Genomic DNA, 12,434 nt, shown 5'->3' with positions numbered 1-12,434 from the left:
CATCGGACAAGGCGTGGCTGGTGTTCAGAACAGCAGCGCCAATGGGTGGCGAAAATCAACCGTCCTGTGTTTAAAGTTGTCTATTGTGATGGGCCTGTCTTGGAGTCTAGCTTTGATTGAAAGTTTCATCGATGACGTCACTCTGAGTGTGTTCGTCACAGTGTTCAACTCTCTACAAGGAACACTTGTATTTGTTGCTTTTATGGTAGATTCTCTTTTATCAGCTCGCTGTGCAACTAACGGTCAAGGTCAAGGTCAAAGTCAACCCCAAAATACACCCCAGCAAGGTCAAAGTCTGTAATACTAATTTTGGTTGAAAAAATTACCCTATGATTGATATTACAATAGTTGGGTGGTTTGGATTTAATATTACGTGGAAAAATGACTAAACACAGAACCAGGACAAAGAATTGTGAGTTTGTTTCCTGGTTTCCCATCGTCATAAAGCACAGCCTCTTTTACAGCACTGTCCAAGAGGCACTGCCAACAGCTCAGGTTTGCGAGAATGTGGTTTCTTGGCTATTGAGGATCACCTGAACCTATATAATAGTTCACTTTGCCTTTTTTTTAAAAAACATGTTTGTGCTGGAAAGTACTCCCACGTCACAGGTATTATATGTCAGTGTGAGATCCAAATAGACTTCTAACGCCCACATGTATGCCTCACACTGCCATCTTTCTGTCTGATTGATTTTCTTGTTATGCAGATGAATTCGCTCACAAACACAATCACACGTTTCTACAGAAATCCGTTCAACTTTGGACTACATGACAGGGCTATGTTGTTGTATGTTCTCTATCATGTTTCTGTGGAACTGTCAAGGATTTCCCAATCGCTTCACAGGTTATCCCAGAGTCAGCCAGGCCTGGCAATATAACACCTGTAAGCTCCGTGTGAGTAATCGTCCCTGACTCTTTGCATCATCACACTCGAGGTGTACTCCCCTCCTCAATTTGCACTCATCTTGTGAGTAAGATGAGTGCAAGACACGGTAAGACACGGCCGTGATACCGCCTACTCACCCAGTCAGTAGCACACTCACCCCTGCGTTTGGGTCTGTCTCCTGTTGGATTCGAAACATGACCTCCCCGACGGCTAATCCTGAGCTATGAATAGTAAGCGACATGAAGCCAGTTCCTTTTCAGTCTGTTTCTTCATGTATTATGTCAGGTGACTTTTGAGTTTCGATTGCAATATATTTTTGCTAAGGCAAAAAAATTGTTTCTGTCAGGCAGGACGGTTTGTCTAAAATGGTGTGACGACACGTTTTTTTGTTTTGTTTTTTGGGAGTGGGGATTTATTCTCAACGAACTAGACACTCAATCTACTATTTATGGCAGTTACTGTTCTCTTTATTTAGTTCTTTAGAGCAAGTGTGTATGTGGGGCAGATGTCATTTGCTGAGTGTTGTCTCTGCAGCTGTCTTCACTGAAGTAGGGAGGGTTTTTGTGTTTCCCCACGGATCTGCAGACTGCAAGCCATGGCTGGACAAACACACACACAAAAAGACCGACGCGGAGGTATTTAAGTGAGGTGCGCGCTGACCAGAAACATTTTTTTAGCCTTAGTTTGAACAATAATTATTATGGGTAGGTAGTCATTGTACCTGAACTATAGTTAGGTTACAGGGCAGTTGTTGTTTTAATTCTTGCTATGTGAGATGATGGTGTGATTTGTTGGTTACTGTTCCCTCATTATCATCGAGTAGACTTTAGTGCTTTAAGAATATTTGTTAATCTGAAATGGAGATTGCTATAATGTGCCTCAGAAAATCCAGCTGTGTAATTGGGGACCTGATAGGATAAAAGTTGCAATGTGAATGATTTAATCCTATGCGCTTATGCAATGGATTGTATGTGCCCAGGGAGTTGAGGAAGTATAAAAGACCGTTGTTCTGCCATTGATCCGTGCCAGGGGTAATAATTCTGAGTGCTGTGCCTTGAACTCTCAGGAGGAAAGACGCTTTATAAATTCGCATATAGATATATCAGTGTGTGATCTAAATAGAGTTTTGACGCCCATCTATGCCCCACACTGCTATATTTCAATAAAGTGGTATATCATCATTGGATAGTTCGTGTTGATTGTTTGAGGCAAAACGTATAATCCTTGCTACGTTGAATATATTACTTCCTTGACATTTCAGTATTACTGAACTATCTGTATTTGTATATGTATATATATATATGGTATCATTTGTACTATTGTAAACAGAAGTGTATAGTATATGAGTTTAACTGACATGAACTTTCTTTAATCAGAAAATGAGAACATAACATAAAATAATTAAATATATACAATAGCTAATAATACAGTACCCACAATAAATATTTACAATAAATGATAGTATGTTTCTGGTGAGGACCATGGATATAGTCCACTAGGGACTAATCTAGTCCATGATCCTGACTAATAAATGATAGTATGTATCTGGTAAGGACCATGGATATAGTCCACTAGGGACTAATCTAGTCTATGATCCTGACTAATAAATGATAGTATGTTTCTGGTAAGGACCATGGATATAGTCCACTAGGGACTAATCTAGTCCATGATCCTGACTAATAAATGATAGTGTGTTTCTGGTAAGGACCATGGATATAGTCCACTAGGGACTAATCTAGTCTATGATCTTGACTAATAAATGATAGTATGTTTCTGGTAAGGACCATGGATATAGTCCACTAGGGACTAATCTAGTCCATGATCCTGACTAATAAATGATAGTGTGTTTCTGGTAAGGACCATGGATATAGTCCACTAGGGACTAATCTAGTCTATGATCCTGACTAATAAATGATAGTATGTTTCTGGTAAGGACCATGGATATAGTCCACTAGGGACTAATCTAGTCTATGATCCTGACTAATAAATGATAGTATGTTTCTGGTAAGGACCATGGATATAGTCCACTAGGGACTAATCTAGTCTATGATCCTGACTAATAAATGATAGTCTGTTTCTGGTGAGGACCATGGATATAGTCCACTAGGGACTAATCTAGTCTATGATCCTGACTAATAAATGATAGTATGTTTCTGGTAAGGACCATGGATATAGTCCACTAGGGACTAATCTAGTCCATGATCCTGACTAATAAATGATAGTGTGTTTCTGGTAAGGACCATGGATATAGTCCACTAGGGACTAATCTAGTCTATGATCCTGACTAATAAATGATAGTATGTTTCTGGTAAGGACCATGGATATAGTCCACTAGGGACTAATCTAGTCCATGATCCTGACTAATAAATGATAGTATGTTTCTGGTAAGGACCATGGATATAGTCCACTAGGGACTAATCTAGTCCATGATCCTGACTATGTACAATTATTTAATCACGAAAATGGTTTTACTGATGTACTTATAACATTAACGTATCTCTTTGTAATTTTCTTTAATATTTACACTTATGTACCCAAATAGAATTGTAAATTTTCTATATGGTTCACCGTTGTAATAAAGTCATATCTAATCTAATCTAATCTAATCTAATCTTATCTATTATAACTCCAAAGTTATGAGGCATGTTGTGAAATTTGACCACAAATATGCCCACCATTCGGACATATTTGCTTCGTAAAACAAAGCGGCGTGCTTATGTCACACGTGACATGTCTGTTACCTTTATGCCAGGTTTGCTTGACATCGGTTGGTTCATGCCAGAGAGGCCAGGCGGTGTCATTGGGGGGGGGGCGCGAAAAATCATGGTTATTTCTTGGGATAAACACGGTAAACTGTACATACTCTAATAGAATGAATCTGTGGCTCCATGTCATGCTCAAATTCGATAGCTGGCATCTCAGTAAAGGCTAGAAACTATGAGTAACGTTAACCTGCTATAAATAGATTGTGATGACGTAGTCGATCGATCGACGGTAATATTAATGTGTCTTATTTATACACAGGTACATTTCTGACTTAGGCCTTATTTAGGCCTCTGATATCATATCTGGGTTAACTATAGTCGTATCAGTGCGTATGCTTACATAGTCTTCAATTTAAATTTCATTTGCAAGTCCTTCCCAGTTTCTATCTAAACGTCTCTCAAAAGTATATACATTTGGTGCATCAACCACATAATTGGGAAGACTATTCCAGTGGTTTATACTTCTATGTACAAAAGAAAATTTTCTAATATCCAGCCTTGTATGGACTTTGAATAGTTTATATTGATGCCCTCTAGTGTCACAATGTCTGGTCTTGACAAAATCAGTCACTCTAGTGTCATATTTCCCTGACATAATTTTATATAGTTCAATCATATCTCCCCGTAGACGACGGTAAGCCAAAGTAGGTAAGTTCAGACGCCTTAATCTTTCCTGGTATGACAATACTCTAAATCCTGGAATTAACTTAGTAGCTTATTTGTGATAGTTTTATGCCATAAATTATGGCAATATTTGTAAATACATATTTATACACCTACGTTCACAAGTATGTATGTTTGCTAGTCACCACGGAATACAAGCTTAACCAGCTTTGCTATTTCTTGATCCCCTTTGTCATGTATTCTGTATATATATATATATATATATATATATATATATATATATATATATATATATATATATATATATATATATATATATATATACATACATATATATATATATATATATATATATATATATATATATATATATATATATATATATATATATATATATTTGTATATTGCCATTGGTGAATAAACATTAATTGTTGTTGTATTCAATCCAATCTATGCGAAGGGTATTCCCCCGGGGTATTCCGACACGTGAAAAGATCGAATACATTTAAAAACAATTTATTCATACCTAAAATCATGATCAAATCAACGTAAATACGTATAAACTCAGCTTGTGCCACTTTAATGTTTGATTTTGATTTTGATTTTGAAGTCCTTAGTAGTTCTTAACATTTCAGGGTTTTTTTTGCATTTGTAACAGGTGTGTTTATTTAGTTATGTATTGCCGGTATAGTTTATACAATCGTTCTGTATCAAGTGCAACAGTTACTGATCACAGACACTCTAGACTATACAGTGAATTTCACAATACTGTGCAGCTTCTCTGTTTGATACATCCATGCAGAAATCAATAAGAAACCGGACATGCTACATTTTAAGATAGCAAGATTGAATGAGTACAGTTTCTTGCTACATTTTGTCTAAGTGAAATGAACTACACATGTCACCATACAGACATCAAAATACGAACACCGCAAAGGACATCTTAGGCACCCTTAATTCATAGGGTGTTTGATACTAAGAAAAACATTGGCGCCCGAATGTCTCGAATGTCTACATGGAGTTGCAATACATTTGAAAATGGTGTATTTCATTTAGACTAAATGACAATGTAGCAAAACAAATCTGATCTTGCTATTTAAGTGTGGCATATGCAATTGATTGTTGGTTTCTGCAAAGGTTGTATCAAACTGAAAAAGCTGTGGTTTTGTGAAATTCACTGTATTTGAGACAGTCTTTGAAATTTGAATAGTATCTTAACATTTCAATTACTGGACTTCCTTCAATGTATTTGCATTACTGTAGACATAGGTGTTTACCTACAATATTCTCTGAGGCCATGTTATCGGAAAGACACGGTTATTTTTTCCCGCCTTACCAACTTTCAACCATGTTCCCCTGCCATTCACTTTTCACGGACGAACTTCAAACTGTTTTGACTCATCAGGAAAACTGTCTGAAGGCAGATGTGAAAAAAGTACTTCTAATAACAACGCAGCTAATTTTCTTCTTCTTCTTCTTCTTCATATCACCCTGGCAATATAAGTGTTCGCTAATTCATCTCATTGAAAGTTTAATTAGTATTCATACATCTCTCAAGAGATGTGCTATGACCGAGTGTCACTTGATAAAAAGTCAAAAGGTAATGGAAAAGCCGCTGACAAGAGGACTAGCAAAGAGGAGATACTTCACACGTCCAAAGCCTAAATGTCACTCAGTGTTATATTTGCTTAAATGTTAACGTTGCACCAGGATAACTTAGTCAATTCAAATATAGACTATTCACATATTTGCTTCATTTATCGAACTCAAGGTTAGAAATTGGTACATATTTTGGATCGTTAATGATTCCAACAACTACAAAAATAACTATGTTTTCTACTTGAAAAACAATATGGAAACACGTACACCAACTTCATGTTTGTAACCCAGTAAATTGCATTTAAAAATGTGATATGTGTAAAGTGTACATATTCTGTTTCTTTTCCATCCCATATATTGAAGTCGTCACTATGCATATCTATGGCACAAAAATTGTTTCTGGTCAGGACAGTTTCTCTAAAATGGTGCGACGACGAGATTTTTTTTGCCTATAAAGTTTCAGTATGCATGTTCATTAGTGATATCGATTATTTGTGTTTACCTGCTTGTTTACAAACAATTCCTGCAGGTACAATAATACTATTATAAAGACTTTATTGCAGGATACACTCCCATATACACAAAAAACAGACATACTAAGTACAGCAATACAGAAAGTCATTCAAAACTACGTAAAAAGGGTAGAAATATACTTTACAGACATTTATTGGCAGTTTAGTGGGTTCCAAACACGGAATTTAAATTTGGCCATGTTGTTTGGTTTCAGGCAACTGCCATAACCTGACATTTAAGTATCGAAAGTCTTCATCATTTCAGCAATTGTGGCCTCCCCGGTTGTATCTTGCATATTTGTCTTCATGTACTCTTTGACCCAATCTTGTGGTTGGTACATAAATTTGGGTGGATCAGCCTCGATGACTTCCAATATTATCTTTACAGAATCTTCAGGTGATATACCAAAATCGGCGTAGACTTTTTTCCTGGCCTCTTCATATTGATTAAACAATTTTTGAGAGAGGCTGTCTAGTTTCTTGATGTCAAAATTTGAAGTTAGTGCAACGGCGTTGTCCCAGGCGGCTGTGTGCACTGGACCATACTGAATGGTGCTTACACTGCAAAAGAGGAACGCAAATCTTTTGTATGAGTGACGTCATAGAGCACTTAAGAAAGTAACCCTCATCTGACATCAGAGGCGAGTTCTGGATAACAAACTGCGATCTGTTTGCGAGAATGTCCACGTTGTTGGCGCTGTACTGCGGCAAGCTCTCTTAGTAGGCGACACCTAGCATAGTTACAGCACAGCGACGTGGACATTCTCGCGTTTTGACATCTTTATTTGATGTCTGCATGGTGGCACATCAGTTGATATCATTTAGACAAAATGAAAGAAACTGTATTTATTCAATTTGCTGTAGCACGTGTAGTTTATTATTAGTTTGTGCATGGTTCTATCAAACAGAGAAGCTGCACAGTATTTTGAAATTCGCTGTACTCTACACAAAACTCACAGCTTTTGTTACAACTCTTGTTCCTATGAGACCTTCGTCAACTCTTTAGCCATACATAGTTTAATAGTAGTCTTCACGTTGGATGGCACTCATAAAAAATTGAAGCCAAACGATTTTATTGGAAACCTTTTTGATACTTACTGCACATTAAAGTTCCTTAAGACAGCAGCCATGCATTGTGACAATCCTTCTACGGCAAACTTTGATGAACAGTAGGCATCTAAGAAAGGGCAACCTGAATGAAAACAACACACATCAAAGTCAGAGAACTGAAAAACACTGGCCTCGAACAAGGTCAGTATTTGGTATCATAGCAAATTTTCAGACATAAATTTCATGTATACATTAAATATAAATTTATCATAACCATATGTACAGAATGACTTTATAAAACACTAGATATCAAGAACAGCTTAAAAGAACACCTGGAGTTGTCTGTAAATTCTAATTAGATGAATCACATTTACTAATTAAAAGTAAAAAAAAAAGTTCGACAAAGACTAACATAGTCAGTTCATCAATATTGTAATTTCGCACACACGCCTTCAATAACTGTCACTCAAGTTACTATCGATAGAGCCGTATTCGCCACATCAGATTTTAATCAGAAGTTTTGTTTATACGTATATGACGTTATATTTCATATTTTCGGTCCTTATTGGTTTGATCGCCTCTATGGCAAGATAAGCGAGACGGGAGTCGCCCTCTACGACGAATTAGTATTTCGCCTCTAGAGGCTCTAGTCTACGCGTATAGTCGTCAGGCCCCCATCTTTTGACATTAATGTACATAAACACGAGTGAATATTCCTACCAATTATGCCAGAGTCACTACTGATATTAATGATTCTTCCAGCTCGTCTTTCCTTCATGCCTGGAATCACTTCCTGTACTGTTCTTACCACACCAAGGTAGTTGGTCTCCATAATTCTTCTGAACAGATCAATGGGTACAGCTTCAGTTGGAGTATCCGTACAAATAGCAGCATTATTAACTGGAAATTGAAAAGATGAAATTCATCAATTAATCAGTATAATTAGAACTCTATACCTGAGTTATACACGTTTGAGTGAAGTTTTATTAGTCCAAAATGACTTAGGCGAAACAGGGGCGCCCTCTACGACGTATTTGTATTTCGCCACAACGCATATCTTCGTAAGGCCCCATCTTTGTTTGCCGTCCCCAAAACCTACCTGGCAGACAGGGAAAAAATACGCAAAAACAAGCACTATGCTAGCATGTCATGTAAAATTCACTTTTCTGTTGATCCATTTCCTCGAGTATGACATGAACTCCGCTATCGTTCGTCAATATACGGCTGCAGAATAAACCAAATTACTCGTGAAAATAACTTCTGTATGTCCTACCATCCATTGCGAGGCCATGAGGGCTCTGTCATATTCTTTCACGGTGCAGTAAAAACAGGCTTCAAATGAAAACGGTACAAATGGACTTGATGATTTTAATGGCTGCAATTGTTCATTTTCTAACTGATAATCAACATTTCATCTCGACTTCTACATCCCTACTGTGCGTGGCACCTATGTAATTGTTTCTTTTGCATTGGAAGTTGTCTAAGGGTGTGTATTAAATGTTATGTTATATGAGTGAAACACCAAGGCAACATCATTTTAGCTGTAAATGTCATGTTACATGAGTGAAACACCAAGCCAACATCACTTTAGCTCTAAATGTCATGTTACATGAGTGAAACACCAATTAGCCAACATCATTTTAGCTGTAAATGTCATGTTACATGAGTGAAACACCAGGCCAACATCATTTTAGCTGTAAATGGTATGTTTCATGAGTGAAAAACAAAGCATGCACCATTTGAGCTGTATCTGAGGTAAAGATTTAAACTGAGACGTATTGAGTACCTATCAGTTGACCGTTTTATTTTATGTAGGTCTGTTTACTTATGATATTTACTTATCAGCTGATATTTACTTATCAGCTGATTTTTTCTGTTCCTTGATGTTTGTGTCTGGCGTGAGGTTCAAAGAGTCCTACCATAGTCGACCTCATAGTGAAAAAAAAGACTAAATATCCACTCACACCCACGGGATAGACTATTCATTGTGTGACTTCAAATATAATCTAGACAAGACTCTTTCTATAAAATAATGCCAGTATTATGCAAGATAGTCTCAAGTTCTTCATTTGGAAATCTATATCGGAATGTACAATAAGCTAACATATTTAAAAATATCTGCTTGACCCGTTCTTACTGACTTCCAGTTCTCGAATGTAGTGCAGCATACACTACAGCCATACCAGTATAAAAGGCTGTTTGCATGCGTGACCGACGTGATCTAATCCATTTGTGTAAAACACTTTACACTCTGAATGGATTATGTGCAAGGTCATACGTACAAACGCTTAGCAGACGTTATATAAAGGGTAACTCTACTGATCAGCTAGTCTAGTCCTATAAGCGTTCGTGTCAACAAATAGATCTCAGAGAACGACTGCACATACATACATACATACATACATACATACATACATACATACATACATACATACATACATACATACATACATACATACATACATACATACATACATACATACATACATACATACATACATACATACATACATACATACATACACACACACATACATACATACATACATACATACATACATACATACATACATACATACATACATGAGAGAGAGAGAGAGAGAGAGAGAGAGAGAGAGAGAGAGAGAGAGAGAGGGGAGGGGGCTTGGTACTCCCTTCGTTTTGAATCAGAATTAATACAACAGAATGGTGCATACGTACTTAAAATATCTACTCGACCTTCCTCTTCCAACAGAGTACTGAAAAAGCTCTTGACCGACTCGTCCTTACTGACGTCCAATTCTCGAATGAATGCAGTCTTGTTGAGATTATCCCCCACAGCATTCTCCAATGCTTCTTTCTTGCCAAGATTTCGCATGGTTGGGAATACTTTATACTGTTTGCTTTCATGATTTCCCAATAATGCAGCTGCAGCTAGGCCAATACCTGACGAACAGCCAGTTATAACAACTATTTTCTGTGCCATGTTTGCGCTCAGTTGTGTACCGTAAGATCTATCTTGACAGCTCAAACGAAGTGATGGCATTACTATTCTTTATTTTCCACCAATCAGAGACAATGTACAGAAGTGATTCTATTCAACCCAAGGTCACGGTACGTTGACCGCGAAACTACAACATCCACGCTGTGATTGGTCTGAGTAGTGCATATCTCATGAATATTAATGGTATGATACATCACGATCGATATATCATGTACTGCAGCCGATTTCAAGCTCTTTGGGCAGGTCACGATAGCAACATGCAAAATAGACTTGCCTATCACTTCGACCTGAGACTTACACATTTGCCCAAGTTCACATCTGCCTAGCAAATGCATAGGACATACATATTCTGTGTTTAAAACTTTCTTCAGCTTTGAAATGTGACAAAAGAGACGTTTTCCGAAAGCCATCGGAATTTCCGAAATTAATCTGGAAAGTTTTCTCCAGTCATAAAGTAATTAAAATGAATCTTGAGATTTGTTTTGAACACAGTAATGTGGCAATGAATGGGCAGAAATAAAATATCACAACATCGTAAACTAATCGGCAGAATGTCTACTTAATAACCAGTTTATCCGAATAATAATAATATTATTAATAATAATAATATTAATAATAATGATAATAATAATAATAATAATAATAATAATAATAATAATAATAATAATAATAATAATAATAATAATAATAATAATGTAATATGGCATGCCGATGGCATTACCAACATGAAATTTAAACCGTCTATTTAAATTACTTCACTTGGTAAATAAAGTAACAGAATGAAATATAGTGAACATCAAAATACAGTTGGTGTAGATCAAGCATCACTGAACGATGTCTCTTTTATTATTATCTGTCTCTATAGTGATGACCGAGGATTCCGTTGAGTCAACACACACCGTTGCTATGGCACCATTATCAGTGTCATCCCAAATGTCCTGAAAACAATGACAATATAACAGGTGGTAGATTAAATAAGTATTACATGTTTGGTCTACAGTGTCTACTGTAATATTGATCGTACATCATAGGACTCCAAACAGCAAACAGAACAATACAGAATGGTGTGATAGGTAAACAAGATAAAAGGTGAAACTGCTTAGAGGTACAGTGTTCATTTCCTGTTAAGGAAAACTGAGGAATGAACCCGATTGATATTTTCGATTATATCACCTTCATGAATATAAAAAGTAAACTGCAAAGAAATACATAAATAGTTTTTAAATGTGATCTCATAATATAATCTATTTTTATCAATATTACTGCAAAGCCCAGTTCACAAAGTGGTGACCTGATTAGGGAAAGTGTGTTAACCTGGACATTGACCTAGGATTGACCCACAGACAAAATATCTGCACGTTTATGTAAATCAGTGAGAGTTTAATTTGTATGTAAATTAGTTGGTAGTGAATTATCATGTTATAGTACTGCCAGGTGGCTGAGTTGTTTACATTAAATGCAAATTAGTTAAAGAGATAATTAACATGTTCGATTGGCGCGTTTGGCTGGATTTTGAGGTAAACATGTCTATGCAGTTTTGTAGCAGACAAAACCTAGCACAGTCACACTTACAGCACAGAGATATGGACATTTTAGCTAACGGATCGCAGAACATCTTTATCCCGAACTCTCCGTATACGTGTAATTATCAGTCTGATGTTTCCTTCTTTTCATTTCATTCATTTCTTCCAATCACATTGACTTTGAGTTTCTGCCAAGCACATTCACAGTACACTGTAACAGGTGGTTTTGAGGTGTGACCCGAGTCTGGGTACTCTTGAGAACGGACATATTATCCGGACTGGAAATGAAGTGCCTGACGTCAGCATGGTTTGAAGTAGTACATTCATCACAATCATATTCATAAATGCTTATTGTAAACTTGCTGGTTTTGAACTAGTAGAGTGAATTGTGTGCACTCTCGGACAATATCAACTTTGAACTTTGACTGATGAAAATACTCGGATTTGGTAATGCATTGCCAATGAATATTTTGTCCGGTTGATCGCTGTCAC

General features: G+C 36.7%; 1 protein-coding gene across 1 annotated transcript; it reads right to left on the bottom strand.

Annotated features, from left to right (window-relative positions):
- Positions 1–4,851: 4,851 nt before the first annotated feature.
- Positions 4,852–10,436, bottom strand: LOC144452219 (retinol dehydrogenase 8-like). The gene is made up of 4 exons (XM_078143271.1): positions 10,137–10,436; positions 8,157–8,336; positions 7,485–7,578; positions 4,852–6,947 (listed from the first exon to the last, which is right to left on the bottom strand). Exons 1-4 carry the CDS (start codon positions 10,399–10,401, stop codon positions 6,623–6,625), a joined length of 864 nt encoding a protein of 287 aa, XP_077999397.1. The 5' UTR covers positions 10,402–10,436; the 3' UTR covers positions 4,852–6,622.
- Positions 10,437–12,434: the final 1,998 nt, after the last annotated feature.

Source organism: Glandiceps talaboti, chromosome 22 (genome assembly GCF_964340395.1).
Source record: "Glandiceps talaboti chromosome 22, keGlaTala1.1, whole genome shotgun sequence".
Classification (NCBI taxonomy): domain Eukaryota; kingdom Metazoa; phylum Hemichordata; class Enteropneusta; family Spengelidae; genus Glandiceps; species Glandiceps talaboti.
The sequence above is the reverse complement of the archived record's forward strand: the minus strand, read 5'-3'. Positions and strand labels throughout refer to the sequence as shown.